This window comes from Pipra filicauda, unplaced genomic scaffold, assembly GCF_003945595.2.
Source record: "Pipra filicauda isolate LSUMZ 115617 unplaced genomic scaffold, ASM394559v2 scaffold180_size1756469_pilon, whole genome shotgun sequence".
Taxonomy (NCBI): domain Eukaryota; kingdom Metazoa; phylum Chordata; class Aves; order Passeriformes; family Pipridae; genus Pipra; species Pipra filicauda.
This window is the reverse complement of record NW_024104288.1, coordinates 1,228,694-1,255,420: the sequence shown is the minus strand read 5'-3', so window position 1 is coordinate 1,255,420 and position 26,727 is coordinate 1,228,694. Positions and strand designations below refer to the sequence as shown.

The window sequence follows — 26,727 nt, the reverse complement described above, 5'->3', positions numbered from 1 at the left end:
AAATGTTCTATACGTAGACCACTGGAACAAAGCTTGTGAGGAAGTAACGTTATGTTGTAGTTTCAGACTGAGAGGAACCATTCCTCATATAATGTTGTGTAATGGATACAGTGTACATTTTGAACAGCCAGTGGTTTCCGTGTTCTTCATTGCTCTGTCCTACCTGTGATACAGACAGGAGTCTGGAATTGATACTGAAGTGTTTGGAGCCTATGAGTGGCTCCAAAAGTCCATGAGTGGACTTTTCTGATTATGTGGAATTGCCCTTTTTTCCCCTCACAAAGTGATGGGCACCTGCTGCTGTATTTCCCTGCTTGTCTGGCAGAGGAGCTGTAGTGGAGTGGCATCCATGGAATCCCTGGTAAAAGAGATCCCTTACTTTTCTGAACAGCTACAGGGCCATGGGCCCTCATTGTCTCATGACTGGCAGCAGTAGCAATGACTTCTGAAGGAGGAATTCATCAGAGTGTCTTCTGTTCTCAACCCAGGCATATGCTGCCATTTTGAAATCTGTTTTAGGCACCGAGGAGATGGAAGCTAATGTAATTTGTGACAAAAATAGTCTGGCAGGATTTTCTAGAAATGTGGCTTCTATACTGTGTTGTGATTTGGCATAGGGGAGTTCAATATGAAGTTTTGAATTGTACTTGAGGTTTTTTCTGCTCCACCGAAGCATTTACAGGTTGAGTGAAGCCCTTAACATAATTTTTATTTGGAGTAAGAATGAGTGTTACTTGGTGAAATTGTGAATAATCCAGAGCATCTGTGGTTGAAGATGGGGAAAGGGGAAAAAAGGTGTGGAGTTATTTGCTTCAACCAGAGTTTGAGGAGTAGTTAGTACCTAAGAAAGCAAAACTCTGAGCTGGAGACTCTGAACAACTGGCGCAAGGCATAGACCTTACTAAATAAGTAGAAAAAAGTACTAGAAGGTACAAGAAAGGGAGATGTCTTTATTTTGTGAATAGCATTTGTGTTTATCTGATGATGCATGATGCTGGGAGAAAATTCCAGACAAGCCTGAAGGGTACAGTAACATTATTCTACCTTTGCCCAGAGCATGGATGTGTTGCAAGATTACTGAGATGGACAGGTGTCACAGGGCACAAATATTTTTCTAGCATTATGTTCTTATGATTAAATCACTTGTGGGGTGATACCCCTCAAATTTCTCTTAGCTGACACAGAGCTTCCACAAGCTCAAAGATAGCACACATTTAGATGAGGATTAAACCCTTACACTTTCTTACCCCAGAAAAGATTTCAAGGTTTCAGAAGATGAAGAATATCTGAAGTCATTAGGGTTCCCTTCTGTACTTGTGTGATTTGGTAAAAGTAGTATCAATTATTTTTTTAGTACAGCGGAGTGCATCTGAGGCAGTTAATTTTTTACTTTTGTGCTTCTGATAGGACTACTTCTCTGCAAAGACAACAAGCTTTTCCATGTCCTTGGTCTTGGATCCAGATAATATTGTCCATCATGTCTGTGTACCCCTCAGGAGAGTTTCGATAGCAGGGTACGATGATTGATTTTGATAGTACCTCTACAAAGTCTTTAAAACTTCCATTTCTCATTTTTTCAAGTTAAAATGGTAGGACAGAAGTAAACTTACTGTGGTAGTCTTCTGGGACAGGAGAGGGTGACACCTGGATTGAGAGAGCAGAGTTTTGTTCCTGAGGCAGTGGAAGATTAAATATCATAGAAAGACGGTTACTGAACTCCACTTGAGTCACAATAATGTCTCCTATTCCCAGATAGAAGTATGTGCCCTGCAGATACTTCAGGAGTGGTGTTCTTACTTTTAAAAGCTAATAATACAAAATGTTTTATCTCTGGTGTTCCTCACGGTACCTCCTTGGGAGGTACCTCTCTGGCTAGACTGTTTCCTTCATAAGGAACTTTTGGGAGTGTAATGTGGCTTTTGTTCAGGATGTCTTTCTTTTACGATGGGTGGGAGAAGGACTGACTTATATATTGGAATGTAGGAGGCAGAGAACTGGCTTTTGTACCAGCGGAGAATTGAAATGAAGCCAGGCTACATGCCCAGACTCAAAATTTAGAAGTTTTTTCTCAGTATGGTAACATAAAGGAAGCCAAGGTATCAACACTATTAGTCTAATAGGAGTGCTTAGTTACTTGTGTTAGATGGTCAGCCTTGTGTGGGTCACCGATGCCCCTGCTCATAGTGCTTTCAGTAATAAAATAATTCCTGCAAATAAGGAATTACTATGAGAAACATCCAGATGTTAAACAAAATGATTCCAAGATATTAAATATCTAAATGGTAAACACAGCACTATACTGTGAATATTCATAGTCCGAGTTCTGTAACTTTAACCATCCACTGCAGTTGCAGCAGTCCAAGGGATTGCTGTAGAAGATTAGAACATAATCCTTCCACTCTTTTAATCCAACAGAGGAAATAGGGAGATGCTTAAAAAGTTACTCATAACTGAAGAGAAAACATGCATAGAATATTAATATTTTAAATTATTTATATTTAGGGAAATCATATGGCTCCACATGGCACCACATACTGAGATTTTACACAATTATGAAGATTTCTGTCAGAAACTCTTTGGATAACTTCAGTTTTTGCTAGTCCATGAGCTAACTCTTTTAACTAAAAGCAACTCTGGGAGAAAATAAGTCATAGGACAAAGAAAGCTAAGAGGGTTTTTATAGCCTTGTGTTGGAGGGGAGTTTTCAAAGGGAATTGCTTTGATGGGGACTTTTTGGAAGACATGTCCCAACTGGAAAAGTTTGCAACTGATTTTAGAGATCAGATCACTGAAGCGAATGGTAACAAGTTGATAGAGGGTATCCAGCCCAAAATTTTAAAGCTTTTTGTGTTAAATGAGCTCATTTGATAAATGTAGTGTAAAATTTCTCGCTTAAAACTAATGGTGCTGGGAACTTGGAAGCTGTTTGCACTTGTTTTGGTGCTTGTAGGTGTTTTGAAAGGGGCTATAGAATGGGGAATAAATAATAAGATTTAAAAAATTGCCGATTGTATTACATTATGCAGCAGTTTTAAAATAAGGGCTCACTATTTGTGGCAAGGGTGATACAGAATGATACAGGGTGATCTGCGAGTGATACAGAATTCATCTCCAGATTCATATGCTTGAAATAAAAATTTTGGTGTGTACACAGAGTGAAATGTTGGAGCTCCAAATTACACCTAGTGGAGAGCTAGGCAATTGGCATAGAAAGCTTTCAAATTCAGAGGCCAGCTTTAGAACAGAGATGAACCTCTAGCCCTTCACTAAGACCCTAGACACAGAAATAGTCTTCAACTACATCTTGAGGTACTTTCTGCTGGATTTCTGCCAAAGAGGCAGCCCATCAATATAAGCTATAACCTGAGTGAAAGCCCAAACTTCTGTCTCAACAGAAGCATAGGACTGGAGGGATTTTGGAGAAAGACAATGAGAATGATCAAGCCTATGAAAACCTTTGTACAAGAAATAGCTTCACAGGTCAGGACTCCTTAGCCTGCAGTGAAGACTGTTCCATGAAGGTTGATGGTGGGATATGTTAGAGATCTCCTGGATTATAACCGGCATGGAGAGGGTAAAAAGGGAGACATTGTTCACCATTGCAAGTGTGAGAGGCATTGAACAAAAAGTGGCAGGCAGCCATGAGAATACAGATGGATACCTTTTTTTCACCAGTGCCAGTCAGGGAAAGTGATAGTCATGGAATGAGAGCTACTAAAAGCATAATACATAAATAAAATTCTTCCGCTTCCCACCCAGTAGAGGAATGCAAGAAGTGGGAATGAAGGTCACTATGAATAAGACTAACCAGGTCTGTGCCTTCTTCAAATTACAGGGGGAAAAAAAGTGAAGTGGAGGTTTTCAGGGTTGCTGCTACTTTTTATTGCTGTTTTAAATCTGTCAGCAGATTGCAAATTGGAATTCCTGGGCAAGGCAGTAAAGACTGCCCTAGTGATATGACAGATCCCCCAGCTCCATGTCCAATATAATTCCTAAGGAATGGTGTCCCTTGTCCATGGAGAAGGGTCATCGTAAACATGATGTCCATCTTTGGGGTGGGTAGACGCACTAATCCTGTATACTGAGTGTTGTGCCCCATTAGACACTAAATACATGAAATACATTTGGGGCATTGAATTTTAATTGAATGCCTTCTGTCTTGTCTTTGCCAAAGGACTATTTGAAGCTGGCAGTTTCCGTCTTACACTTCATTTTTGCTGCCGTGTGGCCATCTGTGAGGCCAATGGAGTAGGCAGAGATGAATCAGAATGGCAAAAAATAGCTGCTAATTTTAAGGTGTGCCAGTTTACTTTCATTGGCACACAAGCATCTGTGATGTGAAGCAGGACTGTCTGATACTGGGAGGATGGGAATGCTGCTTTTGTGTCCATGCCAGTTTATGCTGGTTTAAAATTACAGCCTAAGAGCTTAGTTTCCACTAGTTTTGGAAGCGCTACATTTGTGACAAAATTTATAGGCTTGGGCTATAGAGGTGGCACATTTTAAAAGTCCATCAAGATTTCTAGGGCAAAGACTTACTAGAAGGAATTTCAAGTTGCTAGTTAAAAAAATAAGTTTAGGGCAATATTACATGCCTCTTGTCTGACTCTGTAGATGCTATTTTTTAAAAAATTGAATTTTCCAGCCTATTTAGATGTTTGATTTTTCTATGTTTTAAAGAATGAATAATGTTGTTTTCTGCTTTCGTCATTAACACTATCTGAACTGCTATGGACATTAAAATCTAATAGTATGCTTTAAAAATTCAAACTGTTCTAGTTTTGATCTTTGTAAAAGATGTGGGTACTACTATGGACCTGCACTTCTTGTGAGTGCCGTGGTTTATGCTGAGTATGTTCTACATATCATGTAAGTAGCATACCACTGATACAGCATGTGAGACTTCCCATATGATCTCATGTTTCAACCATTCCTCAAGCACTGACAGAAAAAAGGCTGACCTGAAGATATTCACTGTGGGACAGTTATTGGATTATCGGTCAGAAGGTCCCTCCACAGGGAACAATGGTTCCTTACACACCACTTCAGTGATCACCGCTGTCATGATTTAATGAACTGATTGTTCAATGTGAAGCAATTTGGAGAGATCAGATTTTGTACTTCTGCAACAAGAATGTCAAAAGCCTGTTGAGGGAACATTCTAGCCAATCTGTCTTGTTTTCAGACCTCTGCTGGCATGATGTTGGCCTAGGCTTTCCCAATGAAGTTTGAAATTTGACAACTAAGAGCATCCAACAGATGCTCCAGCTGCAAGTCCCACTGCTGTGAATAAGCAGGGACAGTGGTGGACAGCAAAGAGTGGGTAGTGGCGGTGCCAGTGCTGTCTGTGCAGGCAGGCTTGCTGAGATAGAAGGTGCATTTTCTTTGTCTTTCTCATCTTTGGAAGTGTGCAAGTCTTCCAGAAATCTGATCAGTCTTGGTGTGCTCCTCCTCCTTTATCTGTGCAGGGACAAAATGGCAAATGTTGATCAGTGAGCTGAGGGATTTATCCAAGATCACCTGCAGGGATATAGGATTTGAACTGGGATCTCCCGGTCCCAATGATCTTCCTCACCACTGAGACATCCTCCTGACTTAAAGACTGCCAAGATGGCTTTGTCCTTCCCCCAGGTGAAATGCCTGACCCACTCATAGTTGCCTCCAGAGCCTTTGGTATTCTTCCTGGCATTTTTCTCATGTTTGCCATCCCTTCGCAGCGGCCATTGAGCAGAATCCTTGCAGACAAGCAGAATGATATTCAACAGGTGGAGGGAGGTGTAGAAAAGACATGCAGTTCATTCTCTCTTTTTTTCAGACTGTACAGGCAGCTTGGAATCCCTAATGCTAATCACCTCTGAGTGTAAAGACGTCTTATTGTTATGACATGACTGTTTATCATTGAATTGTACAATAACTATAGGAAAAGTTCTGTATTTATTTTTCCCTGTGCGACCACTTTGTCGAATTTGCACACATCTAATGTAGGTGTATACAATGTCTCAAGTGATAATTTGTGTCCCACTGATTATAAGAAAGTCTGGAGGAGTAGATCACATATAGATATATCTATAGTTAAGTAGGACAGTTATTACCCATCATATATGATAGGTTCTGACATCATTAATGTTTTAAGGGCTCAAAGAAAGCTTTCAAGGGAATGAAATTTACCTTAAAATCCACTAATGTTATAATCCATACCAAGATGAGCCTGAAGTTTGAATGCAGAGAGTAATAATATTGATCATTATCATTGTCCTATGCTTCTACAAATTTACTGATAATAGAAGTTTGATGTGATTTACTTGGGAATTTAAATGTCACTGTACCCATTTTACAGATGGTGAAACTATAGCAGAGAGTTTGTGAAACACGTCTAATTAAACTGAAAAGTTAAATGAGTGGGTATCCCTTTATATAGTCTTGATAAAAAAAGGTTACTTTCTACTTTATTTAGTTAAACTGCAGTATTTAGGATTCCAAGTACTCTAAAGTGTAATTTGAAGTCTGTAGATGTTGTTAAGCTGTCATTCTTACATTGTGGAATGGCTCCTGTCTAAAAGAAGGGACTACCCTTTCTTCTTCTGTCAAGCTTATGGAGAAAAAGGAATGTTTACACTCAGCTTAACAAGAAACTGCATGAAACAGTATTGAAAGTATTTTGCTTTTTGCTTTGGATGACTGTTTTTTCAATTCCTTGGATCAGAAATGTTTTAGTTGTATTTATCTGGGGTAATGTAGCATATCTGACATTTATTTGTTTGATTAGCCATGAATAACTGTAATTTTATTAAGAGACTTAGCATGTTCAATATTAGACTTAAGCCCTGTCTTATGGCAAATACCAGTGTTTGAATATGCTAACAGAAATGTTTTTCTACTCCTTGAAGATAGAGTACTTAATGTAATTGGTAAATCAGATGATACCTAGCACTCCATTGTAATGCTCTACTTTACATGTAAATTATATTTTGAAGTACCATATTTTTTCCCAGTTGTGATTAATCCTTGAAATAAAGGGGGAGGGGGAAGTAGCTAGTTTGTTTTTAATGATAAATTCCTCCTTTGGGAAAGATTAACTATACACAACTTTGTTGAGTTTAGCAATTTGCAATGAATTGTTGAGTTGTCTGTGGAGACCAATTCTGTTCCTTCAGAAGAGTGTTTGTCAAGTTACATTGAGATCTCTTTCTTTAAAGGAAAGAAGTTCTTATATCTCTATCTGTGGCAAGAGATAGTAAGTTCCTTGGTAGTATTTGAACTTAAATAAATCTAGCATGTAAAACAAAGCTGTAATATGTTTGATAAGTGGAGAAAAGAGAGGGAGAAGACAACTAATACAAAACATGCTCTTATTTTGTGTGGTTTTGGTTTGCATGTCAAAATTTCAGATTGTATTCAGTGTTGTGTGCTCTGTTTGCCTGTCTGTCACATGCCCTTAGCCTGTCTTTAACATTGTTGGTTGCCCTGCCTGCTTTTCCTGCTCTTTCCCTTTTTCAAATTGTACATAGATACTAATGACTTGATAAATTTTGTTGGAAGACCTATTTGTTGTCTTCTGAACCTTTTAAGTCCCACAGCAGAAAGTGGGAAGGTGTGGTAACACCTAGCTTAATTCCTGCAAGTGAGGGGAAAAATATCAATGCAAATGTTGGGGCTTTCTGTGGGAAAATATGATGATTCTTGCTAGCTGAATCTATTTTCTGTATGGAGTGGGGAAACAGTCACTTGGGAGTGCTACTGGGCCCTTCCACAGGAGTGGGAATACCAGCAGAGAGTGCTGGAGCAGTGGTATATAACAGTGTGTGTGCTCAGAGATGCTGCAGCCTTTTCAAGGTTATTTGGTGGAAGAGCTTAATGGATAACGATCAAGTGCAACAACGTCTGCATATTGAATCAATTTAGCACGTTGTGCAGCAGTGTCATGGCCTTCCTTCATTCCAGCACAAGAAACAAAAAATGGTTTGGTAGCAGTGAGAATGCGTGTTGATGTTCCTTCTCATGCCAAGTGTTGCACCACGTGTGTGATCTGCAGCCATGTGGTGGGTGGTTTGGTTTGTTAGTTTTTTGTTTTGGGTTTGGTTGGTTTTTTTTTTTGCTAAAACTGTACTGAGAGCTGGCATTCAAGCTCGGGATGGTGATGAATGGAAATGCTCTCCATCCCTTTTACTAAAAACTATTGAAAATTAGTATTGCGGATGTGGGACTGAAGGGAAATGACAAATTCACCAACCAAAGGCTTAAACATTTAGAAATGATAGTGTATTTTTCCACTGACTGGAAGAATATTACAGATGTAAATAGACCTACTATAACCTCTTTTCCCTTGCCTGGGTTTTGGCTCTATATTTTACAACTGTGAAAGTATTTGGCTGTCAAGTGAATCATGTGAAGTACAAGAGACAAATAATCTTTTGTCCCCCTCTCTCTTCCTCCCCACCTTTCCCGAAATTGCAGCCACAGGAATAAGTCTTCAGGCTGGCCTCATCCTTCAGGGACCTGGAGCTTGAACCAGGGGACACCTTATGGATGGGAGATGACGGCAAACAGAGATGGAAGAGATTACTTCATCAGGTAAGTGGGCAGCGTGAGCTGTGCAGTGTGTAGCACAGCACTGCAGCCCTGCTCTTGACTGTATTGCCTTGGAATCCTAATTTCTGTTTCAGCCCTACGTGGTTAATGTTTAACTGCTTTAATTTATGGCACAGGGATAGCTTAGACTATACTTTACTGTGCCTTGCTTTCATCATCATCATGGCTAGGCTTTGCGAACGAAGATTTAGGAAGGCTCTATCCACATTTGTTACAGGCACACTGGTGGCTAATGAGGCCAGTACGAGACAGACATATCCGATTGCAAAAGGCACAGCAGAAAGACTCCTTAGATGGTATATTCTGCAAGACACGGTTCTTTCTGCGTTGTCTTTCCTCCTCGAGAGTGATCCTGCGTGTGTTCTCAAAGGAGACAGCTGCATTATAGATGGTGTGTCTCCAGGCCTCCTGACTGGAGGCCAGAGTAGACCAGTGATGAAGATCACTATGGCCAAGGCTGAGATGTTGTTTTAGGGAGTCCTTGTATCTTTTCTTCGGGGCTCCTCTCTTGCGGCAACCGGTGGCAAGTTCACCATAAAGCAAGATCTTAGGGAGGTGGTGGTCCTTCATCCTTGAGACGTGCCCTGCCCAAGGCAGCTGTGTTCTCAGTAACATGGCCTCGATACTTGTGACTGCTGCTTGCTCTAGAACAGATGTATTGGTCACATAATCTGACCAGTGGATGTTTAGGATCGTACGGAGGCAGCGTTGATGGAAGCGTTCTAGGAGACGCAGGTGGTGGTGGTAGATGACCCATGATTCGGAACCATACAAGAGAGTAGACAGCACTATGACTTTGTAAACACTGATCTTAGTACTTTTCTTCAAGTGTTTATTACGCCATACTCTTTTGTGGAGTTTTCCAAAAGCACTATATGCCTTTGCTAACCTGTTGTCTATCTCCCTGTCAATCTTACCATCCAAGGAGATGAGGCTGCCTAGGTAATTAAACTGCTGGACTGATTTGAGCTCTGATTGGCCAATGGTGATGTGGGGATGATGGGGGACTTCCTGAGGTTCAGGTTGATGGAGAACTTCTGTCTTCTTTAAGCTGACTTCCAACCCAAAGAGCTCAGCAGCCTCTGCAAAGCAGGATGTTAAACGCTGCAGAGCTGCTTCTGTGTGTGCAACAAGGGCGGCGTCATCGGCATAAAGCAGCTCCCGGACAAGATGGTTTAAGGTCTTGGTGTGGGCCTTCAGTCGCCTTAGGTTGAATAGGCTTCCATCAGTACAGTATCGAATGTAGATACAGTCCTGATCATCGAGGTCTGCTGTGGCCCTTTGGAGCATCATGCTGAAAAAGACTGTGAATAGGGTAGGAGCGAGAACGCAGCCTTGTTTCACACCATTCTTAATTAAAAAGGGCTCAGAAAGTGTGTTGCCATATCTGACTTGGCCGTGCTGATCCTCATGGAGTGAGATGATCATTTTAAGGAACTTGGGGGGACAACCTAAACGTTCCAAAATCTGCCACAGACCTTTTCTGCTCACAGTATCGAAAGCCTTGGTGAGGTCGACAAAGGTTACATAAAGACCTTTGTTCTGTTCCTACACTTCTCTTGCTGTTGTCTGAGAACTTTACTGTGCCTTGCTTTAGTACTTAGTTATTTCATTTACTCAAGAGAATGCTGATAATATAAGGACCTGTAATTCTTTGAGGAATTGCAACAAAGGTCATTAAAAAAAAAAAAGCCATGATTAAAGAACGAGACAGAAGATCAATTTTGATTGATCAGTTCTGATTCAGTGACTGATACTTACACTTCTCCATCTCTGCCATGTGAAGTATTTTGATTTGTTTATTATATTCATTATACTGGTACTGAGAAAATGTATATTTTGATCCTGTGTAGTAAGTATTCAAATTCTTAGCTTTCCCATAGTCCTTTAGCTCTGAATGTAAAGGTTTGCAAAAAAAATGTCATTGTGGATGGTGTAATTTTAAACACAATTGACTTTTCTTTTCCCATTGAAAACTGTGCATAATTATTCTTTAAAATCACTGAGATGGCTTGGATAAAATACAATTTGCAGTTCTAGCAAATGTACTCTTATGTGGCTTTGGAAGATATTCACTAAAAAAGGGTAATGGTAGTGAGTTAGCAGAACCATTGGCTGACTTGCAGTCATCCCATTTTTAAAGTTAGAATTTTCATGTTGTTCGTGTGAAGTTTTTTTTTTTAATTATTATTTAATTTTTGTCTTTATCAACCTATTTAGAAACTTGCAGGTGCTTGGAAAAATCATGGATGAGAATTACAATTCTTTCTTTTACCACAGAGTAGAAGGATCAGACTTATTTTTAATTGACAGTTAAAAGTCCTTAATTCTGTTAAGGTCCTTCATCTGCAAAAAAATAATTGTAGAGCATAAGAAAGGTTCTCTGTTACTGTGCTTTCTCTTTGTACCCCTTTTGCCCAGGGAGCGTGCCTCAGCTTCCTAGGAGGCATTTGGTTTTGGAGCCAAAATAAGATTTGTAGCAGCCTGGTGACCTGCAGGCTTTCAAGATTTAGAGCAATTTCAGACCTGTCCAAATTGGAACAAGTTGTCTGGGTTAATGAGGGCTCAGAAGCTGACTTTGAAATGTAGTTTTCTTGCTTCAACAGGTGTTTGTCATGCTTTGGATGTCTGTAAGACTCTGACTGTAATGCTGAACAACGTGAAGCTGAATGCCAGGCACAATATGTGTATTAACACAGGTTTTCTGCCTGAGCTAATTAGGCTTGTCAATAAGTGTAGGTGGGCCTCCAAAGTACTGTGCAAATGTGAGATTGATGCTTTGTTTATTCAAGGTAGTGAAGGGACCTGCACATCTTGGATGTCCATGTTTTCTGCAGACTGTTGCTATGTTCTCCTCTGTGTGAATGAGATTCATTTAAAGAACTAATATCCCGCTTCTGAGGACAGTCACCACATTTGATTCTTCCTTTTTTCTCACTGGTCACAACACTGCACTTGTTGTGTAGCTGTAAACAGCTGTGGCTTACAAAATGCAGTGCGTTAGTACTCATTAATTTTGCAATTTGAGAATGTTTTCTAGCTCTCAGTAGCTAATGATTATTTTGTTTATTTTTTTTAATTCATTTTAGTACCTTAAAGTGTCATATCCCTCTCTTAAATTGTGAAAACTGCATCTAGGAACAAAAATACATGTCAGAGTGTGCCAAATTATGCCTTAAGTAATATTAGGCTTGTGGTTGTTTTGTTGTCGGGCATTCTTTGTTTTTTCCATGCTCTTACAAGGTGCTTGTTTTCCATTCTCTTTTGGACTCTGGTCTTTCTTCCATTTTTCTCTGTATGTGGATAGCAGACTATGTGGCAAAAAATAATCTGCTTTAAGGGGTAAAGACAATGAGGCCTCTGAGGAAGCTGATCTGTAGAGGCCTTTGATATTTTGTGCCAGACTTTCTAACCCCTCAGAATCTCTGAGCAGTTTTAGGTGCAAGTTGAACACCACTACATATCTACACATTGTGTGATTGATTTATAGTACATATTCCAGTATCAAATGTTTTAAAGCAACAGCATTGGCTATAGTGTGTGCACCAGGCGTGCCTCCGGAGTAGTAATGCATCTTACATTAAATGACAGTCCCCTGGGGTACATTAGAAGGCAGTGCTTTTGGAAACAGAATGAAATCAGGAAACCGTTTGGAACCATGTACTGCTGCACCAAATCACCAGCCGTCCACCTTTACTAGTGAACGTCAGCCCAGGTAGCTGTTACGGTGTGACTGGGTAGTCACACGATATACAGGTTTTAGAAGAATGAGCAAAACTGAATAGACCCCGTGACTTCGCCAGCGATTCCTCTGTGGAGGTTTATAAGACTTGTCCTTACTGCTATTTGTCTGAGGAGAAACTCTCTCTGGCTTTCAGAACAACTGCTTTTGCAAATACTACATGAAAACAGAATTTAATTTTCTTTCCTTCATTTTTTTACCCCCGGATTTTGGGAATGACATAGTGAGGTGGTTGTTGATAGTTATGCCTATAAAGGCAGGAGAGAGATCAGCAAGAGAGCGTTTCTTATTGTCTCCAAAGCTTTTTATAGCCGTGCAGATTAACGAATTGCATCACACTTAAAAAGCAATTCAAATACTTTGCTTGGTTTTGATTAGAGATGTATAAACCAGGTATTACCACGATGAAATGTGTGCATGGGTTCTGTTACAAGGAAGTTACAAGGAAGTAACATAATTCGTAGCAACATTAACTGCTTTTTAGTTAAATAATTTACTTTGGGCCATATGTACATTTCCATTCAACTGCAAGCAGACATATTGTAATTTTGAAATTGTGGGAGGAATAGAGAATCCAGGAAAATCTTTTGGGGAAATGAAAAGCAATTATATAGTGTCGGTGCAAATGCTTTAAGGCGTGAATGGGAAGAGATGTTTATTCTTTCTCCTGAAGCAAATTTGATTTCTTTGAAATCTCTGAAAGCCCTTATGACATGAGCTAATCAGGGCCAGCTTCCATTGCCAGGCAGCGCTATTGTAAAAGTGCGAAAAGAGCCTCTTATCAAAATATTTTCAGATGTTACTATCAATTCATTATCTCTCCTGTACAGATGGCACAACCAGGGTCATTTTGCAAACCTCTAAAATACTTTTTCTTAAGTTTAGGCCATGGTAAATTAAAGTTTCAGAACTTCACCCATTCCCTTTTAGCTTTCCACTTTAACTTGAAATAGCCTTATGAGAAAAGTAATAAATTTCAGTATGGGAGGGTGGCAATCATCTAGTATTCTTTCAGCATGTTTCTGTACTGCACGAGCTGTATTAAGCTGGACCTTTAATATGAAATAATATGAAAATGATATATTTAACCACTTTAAAGGCCTCTTTTGTTTGCATTTATTATATACATTGTGTAATATATGATTATGAGAAATTCTGTAATGTTAATTTGAATAAAAATATTACACTAATTAAAAATTATTTTGGTGTGAATATAGGGCTTCAGGGAGATAGCATGCAAAGCAGAAGGTTTTGACTGATTTTGTCCACAAAAGGTTTAGCCTCATGGCAATTTTGGCTCCTAATTTTAGGAGCTATGATCTTACTGATTCTTGGACCTGTACAGTTTTGTCCTTTCCTTTGTGTCAGTCTTGCTGCTTGTCAGACCTGGAAATAAGTTGATAGAGGAAAATAAACTGGCAAAAGCTAACAAACAGTCAATCTTATGGAGAAAGCAAGGAATTTTATGTCAGCTTAGCTCCCTGAGCTAGACCTTTGCATGGTCTGAAGTTGCACCATAGTTTAGTATGGAAGAATCCTCTGAAGGTCAGCCTGTCCAGCCTTCTGCTCAGAGCATGGCTAATGCCAGGCAATAGCAGCGTTGCTGCCACGCTGAAATGTCTGATTGATTTTGGAACAGAGTTGCAACAGAATTGTGCTGGCTTAAACTTCCCTGCAACTGCACTTTAAAGTGTGAGTTGAAATAACGTTTGCTGTCTTGAAAAGTCATACCTTTTGGATTCCTATTGTTGTTTAATTCCTAGGGAATAAAGTACTTTGGCATTTTTGTGGATCTGCTTTCTGTCATTCAAATAAAAAACAGAGAATGCAAAATCAGTTTAGGTGAAAGAAAGCGTAGCCCTTCTCATGTGGACTCAAAGCAACACTGATTCCACTAAAATGTAGTTAGTTATGTAGTAGTCTCAAGACAGAGGGATCTGTTAGGTCAGCTTATTGCCATATCCTTGTTTGCAAGAGATGCTATTGGCTGTGTTTATTTTACTTTACTCTTTTCACTGGTTATGTTTACTTACTCTTGCTACTGCCTGCAGGAGGATGACGGGGGCTATCTGTGTTACCACTTTGGTTTGCTCTCTATTTCACTCCAAGGACCCTGACCATCTGTACTTTGTGCATATTATCTTGCTTCTGTGCTTCAGTTTGGACCAAACTGAGCAAACAGCTGGGATTCTAGGCAAGAAATTAAAGGAAGCACACCCAGAGATCAAAGCCTGCAGCATTATTACTGCTTGGCTTGAAACCACAGGTCAGTCTCCAAAGTGCACAGTAGAGCTGGGAGAGAACCACTTGTAACAAGTCTTTCTGAATCTTGTTGTTTCACTATGACATGGTTGCTACAACGGTTGAAATGACCAGGTGACCCACTTAGTGGATGAGGGAAATTCTGTGCATGCAGTCTACCTGGACTTCAGCAAAGCCTTTGATACCATAGCATTCTCGTGAAAGAGATGGCAGTCCCCATGGCTTGGACAGGTGCACTCTTGGCTGGGTTAAAAACCCAACTGGATAGCCAGGCCCAGAGAATAGTGGTGAGTGGTGTCACATCCAGCTGGTGTTCAGTCACTAGTGGCGTTCCTCAAGACTTAGTATTGGGGCCAGTCTTGTTTAGTATCTTTGTTGAAGATTGATATGGCATGAGGAGATCGAGTGAACCGTCAGTAAGTTTGCGGATGACACCAAGTTGGGCGGGAGTGTTGATCTGCTGGAGGATAGGAGGGCTCTGCAGAGGGGTCTGGACAGGCTGGATTGATCGATGGGCTGAGGCCAACAGTAGGAGGTTCTGTTAAGAAATATGTTCAGTGCAGATAGCTTGATAGACTGTAAGGGTATAAAAACCCAGGGTTTCTTTTGTTCAGGGTCCCTCCTGGGAGGCACAAGCTTGAGCTGCTATGTTGTTTTTGCATCATGGTTAAATTATTTTAAGGATCCAGATGTCTGAGACTCTGCCATAGGAAACCTGGGGTCTAGCTGGTAAGGAAACATGGTCTGACTGGGTGAGTGTGGTGTGTGTAGCTGTAAATGGGCCTTAGTCCCAGCTTAGGTGGTGTGATTGTGACTTCCAGAGTGACTCCTGGATGGCTGGACAGAGAAGTTTCCTTAACAGTTCAACAAGTCCAAGTTTCTGCATCCTACACTTGGGTCACAACAACCCCTATGCAGCACTACAGGCTTAGGGACAGTGGCTGGAATGCTGACCAGTGGAAAAGGACCTGGAGATGCTGGTTGACAGCTTGCTGAACATGAGCCAGCAGTGTGCCCAGGTGGCCAAGAAGGCAAATCCTGGCTTATATCAGAAACAGTGTGGCCAGCAGGACCAGGGAAGTGATTGTCCCCTGTACTCAGCACTGGTGAGGCTGCATCTCAAACCCTGTGTTCAGTTCTGGGCCCCTCACTACAAGAAAGACATTCAGGTGCTGGAGCGTGTCCAGAGAAGGGCAGTGGAGCTGGTGAAGGGTCTAGAGACTAAGTTATATGAGAAGAGGCTGAGGGAGCTCGATTTGTTTAGCCTGGAGAAGAGGAGACTCAGGGGAGACTTTATTCCTCAACTCCCTGAAAGGAGGTTGTAGCAAGGTGAGGCTTCTCCCAGGCAACTTAGTGACAGGATGAGAGGACCAAGCCTCAAGCTGCACCAGGGGAAGTTCAGGCTGGACATCAGGAAGAATTTCTTCAGGGAAAGTTGTTAAGCATTGGAACAGGCTGTCCAGGTGGAGTCACCATCCCTGGAGGTATTCAAAAAATGACTGTATGTGGCCCTTAGGGCTATGGTCTAGTTGACAAGGTGGTGATTGGTCAAAGGTTGGACTTGTTGATCTTGGAGGTCTTTTCCAACCTAAATGATTCCATGTTTCTGTGTCACATCACATTTTGATATCTTGAGTGCCTGCTGTTTTTTTTCACTAGTGTTTTTTTTCGTAACAAAAATTCTTCTAGACTTTTTTTCAGGTCTTTCTGGTAAACTTAATTCTTTTTTCCTCTAAATTATGTTATTCCGTATATAATATCAGCTTCGTGATATTTGACTTGTTAAATAATTACATTTAAGTTGTCCTTGTTTGGCTTATTAGCTATGCTATTCCTGAAACATGAACCTCTTAAATGTCAGCTTTTGCCCCGTACAGAAAACAGGTGACATGTTTGTGTTCTTTGCTAACTGGTGTAGTTCACATCTTAAATTCTCAAAGCATACACAGTACAATATTTCTTTGCAATACAACATCATGATATTTTTCTATACTCAAATACTTACCTAAATTTTCTTTAGTAGTCTTTCTCCTATTCTTTCTGTGCTTGCTGTGCTTAGACGAAGAAACTCATTCATGTTTTCTGCAAGTGTGCTGCTGTGCCTGTTGCATACATCCTATCTGGTCTGCATTCTCCTCCTTGTACACCTAGTTCTCATAGCTGGCCAGAAATGTAGAATCACAAAACACAGTCATTGATGATATTATTGATGTATCAATCAAGCATCCTGCTTATTAAGGACCACTAATTTATACCAGATGCAAAACTGAGGCTCACAGCCTGCTAATTAGTTTAATTCAAAATAAATAAGCACAGAAGATGACCAGACCATTCATCATTATTTTTAATTATTATTTTCTCTTGTTATGTCCAGCCCTGCCCCAACCTGCTTGTCCACGTGTTTTGTAGGTTGTACATGCCTGTTGGTAGTTTAGTCCTGTCTTAGAATATTTCTCTGGGGCTTGCTCTGTTGGAAGGTTCTGAAAACCATCAAAGGATATAAATAAAATATAGTGAAAGCCTTGATTGTTGTTACTGTGTTGTTCATCTTCCTGGGTTTTGAAAAGGCTGCTGTTATTTATACCTTAAGACTGCCACAGTACATAAGGCCATAATGAAAGTTTGAAGTCACAGGAGCCACCTTCTACCCTGTAGGTATGATTTATTGCACTTTATTGAGTGCATTCCATTCCTTCATCACTAAGTACAGAAACAATGTCAACTAGATTCGCTGGGAGATTTATGTGGCATTCGCAAAAATATGAGGAACATGGCTGCTGCTGTTCCGTCCGCAAGAGCACTTGTGACTTGTGCAGGGTGCCATCTGCCTCAGGTGAGGGATGTGAATGGAAGCATCTGTGCACTGGTTTAACGCTTCAATCCAAAGGCTGACTGCTGCGTGCCTCTTTGGGCATCTCTGCTCCCAGGTGAGATGCCAAGAGAAAAGGCAGTGGAATCACACTCTCTGGCCCACTTATTCCCGAGTCCCTAAAAGGGACATCCAATGAGATTGAATGGCAGGCAGTTTAACAGTGATAAAAATAGTACAACCTATATAATTAGCAAATAGAACTCTCAGCTACAGGTTACAGTAAAGCCTAAAATGTTTTATAAGATTCAAATGTGTATTTGCAAAGTACATTTGTAATGAGACATTCACTATTAAATTACATAGGATTTAAAAAAAAATTAGAGCAGATATAAAATCTTATGTTTCAGACAAGCGGGTGAGTCAGCTGCTGACTGCCTAGGGCTAGGACGAAACTTCCTGTATTAATCAGGTTATTCTATAATTACAAGGTTTCTTGCACCTTCCTCTGAAGCGGGTATTGAATGCTGTCAGAGAAGGGATACTGGACCAGGAGGACAACAGGTCTGATTGGTATGGCAATTCTTATTTTTTTCTGTCTCTTCTATGTTTTATTTTAAATTCCCTTGTCTCTAATATGGAGTGTTGTTATGAATAGTGTGCTATTAGAGAAAGAGTGCTACTCTGCTCCTTTCAGACTGCATACAAATTTGCCTTCTGTTACTAAGGGTTTGACCTACTCAAGGACAGGATCGTATGGTGGAAGGGGGAGTGGGGCTAGAAGACATGAGCAGCAGCAGGGATGCACAAATGCAAGTGACTGTTTAGAGCAAACCTGAATAATTAGAAAGGGGGAAAAGGAAAATTATATAGCGACCTGTTTATGTCAGTGGTTCGCCTAGAGACTACTCGGGCATATAGTGAAAAAGAAAGTATTGCTAAATGAACTCAACCTCCTGAAAAGAAACAATGATTTAACAATTGTCTGTCCTTCACAAAGAGTTGTTCCTCTAGCCATAAATATCGCAGTCATAAATATCACAGACAAAGTGATGTTAATACTGACTGGGATAAATAATTGCTATAATGGAGGGAATGCTAGGAAGGTGATGGTTTGTGGGGTTATTTTATTTTAACTAGAGCATGGAAAAAGGGATAGTTCATTGCATTGTAAGGCAGTTGTACCTAAGCTGGTTAGTGTGCAGTAACTCAGGAGCTAGTCACAGCAACCTGGTTCCTTCTCGATCTTCTGGCTTGCCCTTTTTGAGTCCCCTCTGCAGGCACACAGAGCCCTCCCTTGCTGGACTGAGAGGATTTCTCACTGGAAAGGTGAGGGGAGTTATACAAGAAGGTATGAACATGGGTGAGACTACTCAGAAGAGAAGAAGCTTTTGCTCAATCATTTGCTTTGGGTTGCCTGGATGTAATTATACCTAAGCGTAGTACAGGGAATCATACTGTGGGCCTCTGCTACAGCAAAGTCAGTGTTCCTGAGCTAGTCCTCTGTATTTTTTCAAACACGAACTGAATGGGGATGCCATGAAATTCAAAGTATTGCATTCAGAACACTGTTACTCTTGTGTGCTTGAAGGTGGATTAGGAAGCAGAATAAAACTTCTGGAGCAACACCTGTATAGAAAAAAAAAATCAAAGTATCCTAACCCAGAATCATAGTGTACATTATCAGAGAGGTGCAAAGATTAAATCCTCATTATTGTTGGAGAACATATAGTTCTAGGTAGCTGTTTTGTATGGAGTAACAGCATCTCATCTGTGCATTGCAGCATGTAAATGCTTCTGTGGAAGCATTGCTTTGGTACACCAAGCTACCGTTCCCAGGAGTGTAAAACAAATTAATTCTTATAAACAGCTCGTGTGGGAATGACAGCCCCAGTCAGAGTCTGCTTTTCCAAGCGCCTCTCTTGTAAAACAGTGTGTTCCCTAAAGAATTTGGATTAAAAGTGTGAAGTTCTGGTTCTACAAAGCCATGCCGGTGGCTGGAAGAGTGGTAGAGGTTTGTAAGAAGCTAGGTCTTATCTTGGATCACATACTGGTAACCCCAGTGATGCAAACACAGAGGCTCTGCATATGAAATAAAGCCAGGCTCCTTGATAGTCCTTAAAAATAGAGAGAGGACTACAGCACCTGAAACACCTAAAAGGTGTTTCCTGCAGCCTACACACTGGGGCCTTGGTGGCCATAATAGCTTGAAAAATTAAATAAGGGAAAGCTATCTGATACTTGGTGATAGAATTGAGACCTTTCACAGCAAAGGCTAGGTGAAAATTTTCCCTAGAGCTTCCGTTATGACATTGAGAAAAAAATGTGCTAGAGCTAGGTTATAGAGAAAAAAGAAAAAGTATGAGAATTAGCACAGTATATTGCTGCTGTTTAAATAGCACTGTTGAGTTCACCAGTTGATTGTAGTATATGTACAGAATTTAAAATGAGTTATCTAATGTGTTATGCTGTACCAGGAAATACCATATTGATGATATTTTTCCAATAGACATTCCTATACTAAGGAACTGCATACTGAGGTATATGGAAGCCAACACTGAAGAAGCCTAATTTATCCTTTTGGCTTAGTTTCTCTCATATTAATATATTTACATTTTTCTATAAAGAAAATCAAGTATAGGCCTACTGTAAAAGGTTCTGATCTGGATTGATATTGTGGGACAGGAAGAAAATTTGTTTTAGAAAGACAATACTACCAACAAAAGCTTACTGAATTTTAATTCTCATTTAGTTTTTAATTGCCCTTCTTACAATAACATACTGCTTAATTATACACAAAATGCTCAGCTTCCAAATATAATGCTAAAAATCCTCGTATTATGTATGTTGACATAAATGCATAAGATTAAGGTAAAGAAACAGTTTAACAGAACTCAAATTAATCTAGTCACTGACAACATTATGACTCACTGCAATACTTTGAAAACCGTTTATCTCATGTTCGCTTGGAATCCTGAACCATTCCACAGAAAAACTTCAATTTAAAATAAACCAATCAAACTGTGTGGCTGCACAATTAAATATCACCATGGCAACAGGGATTAAGCACATGAGGTAAAGACCTGCTGACAGTGCAGAGATTATTTCAAGTTTCTGACTCTTCCAGCAGTAGACAAATGAATTTACATTTTCTGTATCGAACACTGGGAGACGTGAAATGAAAGAGATTGAGGTACTTCTGTGGCATCTTGGGACTTCAGACAAGATTTTTCTGACAGGGGAAGTAATTAGCTGGAATTACAAATAGGAATTTAGCAGATAGATACAAATAAGCATTTCCTCATGGGATTTATTTAGCATTTCATAATTAAAACCTGGAGAGACATATTATTTAGGATACAAATAGCATGGAAAAATTTTGTCATATTTTAAAAAATTTAACAGCATAATAACTTTTTCTTTTAATTGGTAAGTGATCTCAGGTTCACTTAGGAAAGAAGGTTATTTGCCGTCTGCAATCAAGTTACATTTCTAATGTGAAATATACATATAAAGTTATACTGCAGAGTATAACTGATGTTCAGTGAAGCCATAGGAGGATGCATTAGTCAGTCCTAATGTTTCTACTTCTCTCTGGCTCTACTCTTAGCTTTTTCCTATGTATTTATGAAAACTACTGGAGATGCAGATATGCTGGCATGTATGGTTTCCAGCTTTTAGTAGTGTGGTTGATTTGGTTTTTTGTTTTTTTTTTTCTCAGATTGGCTTTTGGTTCGGTTCATAGGATCATAGAATGGTTTGGATTGGAAGGGAGATCATCTACTTCCAACCCCCCTGCCAGGACAAGGACACCTTTCACTAGACCAGGTTGCTCAAAGCCCCATCCAGCCTGGCCTTGGACACTTCCAGGGATGGGGTATCCACAGCTTCTCTGAGCAACTTGTTCCAGTGCCTCACCACCCCCACAGTGAATATCTAATCTAAACCTAGCCTCTTTCAGTTTAAAACCATTGCCTCTTGTCCCATCACTGAACACCCTTGCCAGAAGTTTTTTTCCAGCTCTCTTGTAGGCTCCCTTTGGGTACTGGAAGGCTGCTCTAAGGTCTCCCTGCAGCCTTTCTTCTCCAGGCTGAACAACCCCATCTCTCCCAGCCTGTCTGGGCTCTAGGAGAGGTGCTCCAGTCACTTTTCTGTCATCCTGTGAGAAGTGGAAGTGGGCCGGCCTCAATGTGAAAACAATCTGCAGCTCATCCTGTATTAGACAGATGTAGACTCTGTAGTGCTTCTGCGATCAGATTAATCTGAATGTTCTGTCTATTTTGAGCTCCCAATATGTTGAGGTCAAGGTATATGCTTCCCACCAGTCCTTACTAGTGTGAGATTAGTCTTGGAATCATGCTGTTCTCGTTCTTTGTGGTAGGATAGACTTTCCACCCTTGTAGATAAGACACTTGGAAAACATTTTATGAGACTGGGTGGTAGATGGACCCACAACTGCACCTTTTCAGTGGGAATCAGAATTTACCAAACCTGCCAGGTTGAATTTTGTTGTCTGGTTTTGATTATGGCAGTTTATACAGTCTTCGATGTCTTTGGTTCCCTATTCATTTCAAGCATAAGCTTAGGTCTCTGTGTTTAAACATTTTTTTTTTAGCTCTGCTCTTATGAAGAAACATTGCTTCAATTCTATTAGTTGTCTGACATTAAGTTTTGTCAGCTTTATGTTAAAATGTCTTTCCTTGCACGTTGAGATGCAGGTTAATCTTTTTTTTTAAATCTTGGGATAAAAAGCCTTTGTTAAAGATGCATGATAAATACAGCAGATATATCTAAAAATAATTGTATCTGGTGAGTTCATAAAGGAGGAGATGAATACTGGGCACATTTTGTAGAAATGAGTGTAGAGAGTCTGTTAATGGTGTCAGTCTTTTACCATTCAAAAAAAGCAGAAGCTCGTGTAAAAGCTCCTGCCATAAGCATCCAGCAAATGTAAGAAGAAAAAAATAGTGAAATATTGATGAAACTTAAGGTAAAACTGGAAAGTCAGGGATATATGGAGGACGTTTCTTAAGAAATTACTTAAATGATAAAGAGACAGTTTCTGAGGAGTGCTATATTAGATAGTGCTGTTCCTGGGCTTGGTCAGGTGGGAACAACAGTTTTACTTGTACTCTAAAGAGGTACTTCATGTTTCTGTTCCTGTTTATAATCCCTTTTGTGCAGCATTTTCTTCTTGTTGCTGTTTTTATTGGTTTTGTTAATCCAGTCAGTGCCTTGAGCTGGACAAGAAAAGACTTGGCAAAAAGCCATCCTGATAAAAGACATTTTGTTTTGGGCACGAGGGGCTGATTCTGGCAGCTCATAGTAATGACATTTAGAGGTTTTGTTGCAAGATTCCTGTTGCCAACATCTATGGAAATGCAGTTCCACCATTTTAACAGTGTCCTAGGGAAGTATGAGTTAATGGCTTACTTTTGAGAAGGAAACTGTAAGAACATAGCATTGGTGTTGCATTCTGACAAGTCACAGCTTTCCAGTTGGGCATATTTTTAGTTAAAACATACATATAAAAAATAGGGGTTTCCATGTCTTCAGACATGGGCCAAAATTGTGGCTAGGTCTTGAAAAGGACCTGGTTCCACAGAGTGTCACATTGTGACTAGCCAGAAGTTTCCAAAAGGCACTGAATGATGCCCAGTCAGAGGAATCCAAACATCAGTATCCTCAAATTCTATTTGAGAACAGTCCTGCTAGTTTCCCCAACTAGAATTAATTAAAGCAAGTCAAAGCTAATGGGCAGACCATAGAAACAGCTGCTTTCATGGTGTGAGCCTTCAGGAACATGGATCCTGGAGGAGGAACCCTATCACCTGAACATAATGTGTAATAGCTGCACAGCTGCTTTCTCAGCCTTGCCTCTGTGACTTGCATAGGCAATTGAGCCCTGCACTGAAAGCTTGGGCTCCATTAGGGAGAGTGACAGGACAAGGCTTTGTAGAGCTGCTCGGAGGGCGTTTGGTTGGACAGCTTGCTTTTTTTCCATAAGCTTCTCTTCCAGCAAGCTGTACTGAGTCAGCTGACATTTCCCGAACATCCTTAGAAAGAAAGGATGTCATGGCTGCCCATGCTTAGGATCTGGCAGTCTGAAACAGTTGGCCACGCAGCACTTACCTTACTGTTACTGTTTTTTTGTCTTTGTGCTTAAATTTAAAGAATTGACCAGCTGAACCTCCAGACAAATTTGCTCAAAAAATTTTAGTTTCGGCCACTGTTTTTTTTTTTTATTTGTCTATTTGTTTGTTTGTTTTTGTTTATAGTACAGGTGCATGGAATGTCTACCACATAAAATTGGGATTCTCATATACTAGGGGTTATATTTTAATTAGCAGATGCTAGAAATACATTGACTTAATTCTTAATTTAGGTTGCAAAGCTGAAGCATGGCAAGATTAAATGAATTTTTTAAGGAGGGATTTGCTGTCAGTCTCTCCTCCCCAAATCAGTGTCAAAGATTACGAACTGAATGTGAATTTTTTCATAACTGCTGTTTAGTGACAAATAAAAAGCTAAGTGATCCACATGTTGCCAGGCTAAGCGTTGTACCATATGTGAAAGTCATAATGATGTTTTAATGTAAATATTAATGGCAGAAAGTGATTTTCTGTTGAGTTTTTGGCTAGATTTGCATAGAATACAGCACAAATGCTAAATACTCCTGCTACATGGAAGAGAAAACTTATATGTGTTTACAGTGATCAACCAGTGTCATATTCCCTAAGGAACTTTTAAGTTCTTTGGACTGTCTGCCACTCTTAGGCTATCTTAAAGCTTAGCATGGACTATCTGAAAACTTACTGCTCTTCTCAGGCAGGTTTTACAACTCTGACTGATCTTCCTGCCATTACACCCAAGCTGCTACTGGCACCTGACTTTGCTACTTTAAAATTATTTTGGGATAGCTTTGCGAGACTGCACTTTGCAAGTGGTCTAATGGGTACATAATAGAAGACTACTGCATTCAATAAGTCCTAAAATCATTGTTTTTACTGGAGAGCTGAATGTGGATATGTATGAGTCTAAGGGGGATTCTCAGGGAAGAAACTTGTAGGGAGAGGCAGAGAAAGGGAGAAGTGTTTCATCCCTTATGAAAGTACCAGTTTCAAGATTCAGCATGAAGGTATAGAGTAGTGTGTGAATATGCGAGAGAGATGCACACACACATATACGTGTGTATATACACACATAGATATATCTCCTGCACTTGTACAGTGATTCTTGCTGATGAAAAGAATTGTAAGAAGTGTGTTACATATTTAGAGAAGAAATTTTTAATCATCTGGATTTATATTTTAGTTTATAAAGTCTCATATCTTTCAGTGATGTGCATGCACCTGATATAAGAGAGGCATAATTAGCTGAATAACCACATCCATAAAGACATTGCAAAAAAAGCAACCAGGGTGTAAGGAAAAGTTGAAAGGAGTGATGAACGTAGGAAGCTTCTTGAAAAGCAAAGACTAGAGGGCTGTAGTGAGGTTTGTAGAAGTGCAGGACAAGTTAGTTCTTACAGGAAAATGTTAAAACACTTATAGTGGCTTTTTTTTCATATAAAAGAGGAATGGGGGACCTCTGTATAAAGAACACAGACAAACACAGTAAAATTCACAGACATGATTGAGGATTTATAACAAAATCTTCCAAATGATCTAAAAATAAGTGTTCAAATGACTGAGGAGAGAAATCTTGATTTATTGGCTGATTTGCTGAGAGATATCTAAGTCTTGACATTTTGGTATGCCACTGGCAAATGCCATTGTAGAGATAGAGAAGTATTAATAATTACAACTAGGCATGTTTCAGAGGGGGGATTCAAACTGTAGCAAATGCAGAAAGTGCTGTTAGGATGGTTGGAGAGGGAAAATTCAGGGGACACTGGAACACATAGATTTGCCTAATACAGCAAAATTAAGATCAAGAGGGAATAAACACCAGAAAGAAATGAGAAATGTTTAAAACAAAAAAATAATTTGTAGCAAAAACACTAAAGGCACTCTACATTTAGATTGCAAGGGAGAAGACCCTTAAAGATTAGAGCAACAGAGTTAATTTCCAAGTTTTCAGTCATAGCATTGGATTGAATAATCCAAAATATGTTTATTGGTAGATATTTAAAGGAGGATATAAGACACAGTTTATATGATACAGTTTAAAAAAGCAAGGGATTGGAGATCATTTCCATTCCTGTTTTCCTGTGAGTCAAATGACACTTCACTTCTTTCTTTAGCATGTAGAACATGAAATCTAAGCAACATGTTTGAAAAACAGACTTAATCCACTATATGCCCTTGGAACCTTTTGCAAGTATTAATGAAATAAATTTAATTATCTCTGTTAGACAGATTACTCAAGGCAATTTAGATTGTCACATAAAAAGTAGAATAAAGATCAGTGTTTTTAGTAAACATGTGGGTAATAAAAATACTCAAATGGGATGATATTCAAGGAGATGATATCATTTGACCAGGCTTTTGGATAACTGGATAAATGCTCTTTTCTAAATGCTGTCACAGAATGATGAATAAGTCTATTTTAAAAACTGCTTTCATTGAAAGATAGGAGAGGAAATAGTTTTTCCTGAAGTGTTTATACACCGTATCAGCAAAATGCTTTTCTTTTTCTGAAAAATGGACATTATCATCAATCTTATTAAAGTATAAAACATGGAATTAGTCTGCAAATATAAGGACAAGTTAAAGGAGTATTTCTTGCTGGCAGTTTTGAGTTGTCTGATAACAACCAGGATTAGTTACAATTTCATCAGGCTGTGTTGGCTGTCTCTGCCTGCCTATATAAAAAAAGTAATTGCTAGTATCTCATATAATTTTTTTGAAACACCATTTGGGGAATCCACTTGCTTGTGTGAACTTCTCCATATCTGTGGTGAATATGTGTAATATTTTTGAATGAGTAGACTTTTACTACCAATAACATAAATTATAGTGCTTTGGAAACATACTAGTTTGACAACTCTTCAGAGACTTAAACCCCAACAATTTGAATTCATTTGGCATGCGTATGGCACAAGTTGCCAAAGCCTCCATAGCTCAGGCATCCTGTGAAATAATAAACTTCTTTAACCTAACGCTACAGGTTACCTTCATACAGGTTGTTAGTTTTGAGGTTTGGTAGGGGTTTTTTTGTTTGTTTTGAAGATTGACTTTTATTTTCAGTGTTTGATATCACAAGCACACTTTTCCTGGTAGTTACAGATAAGAGTTTTCTTGAACAGACATATCAACAACTTGCAGTGTTGCAGCACAGACCCAGCAGTACCTACCCCAACAACCCAAGGCAGAGCTGTAGT

General features: G+C 39.6%; 1 protein-coding gene across 4 annotated transcripts in view; it reads left to right on the top strand.

Moving 5' to 3' along the window:
* The window catches only part of FRMPD4 (FERM and PDZ domain containing 4), a 299,385-nt gene that overhangs the window by 175,204 nt on the left and 97,454 nt on the right, over positions 1-26,727 (top strand). For 3 of the 4 annotated variants that reach the window (XM_039379942.1, XM_027725237.2, XM_027725242.2), the window contains exon 2: positions 8,455-8,571. In XM_039379942.1, coding sequence (XP_039235876.1) covers positions 8,455-8,571 — 117 coding nt within the window. Of the gene's footprint in view, positions 1-8,454; positions 8,572-26,727 lie in introns of those variants that run through there. The other variant, XM_027725238.1, reaches the window with a different exon arrangement.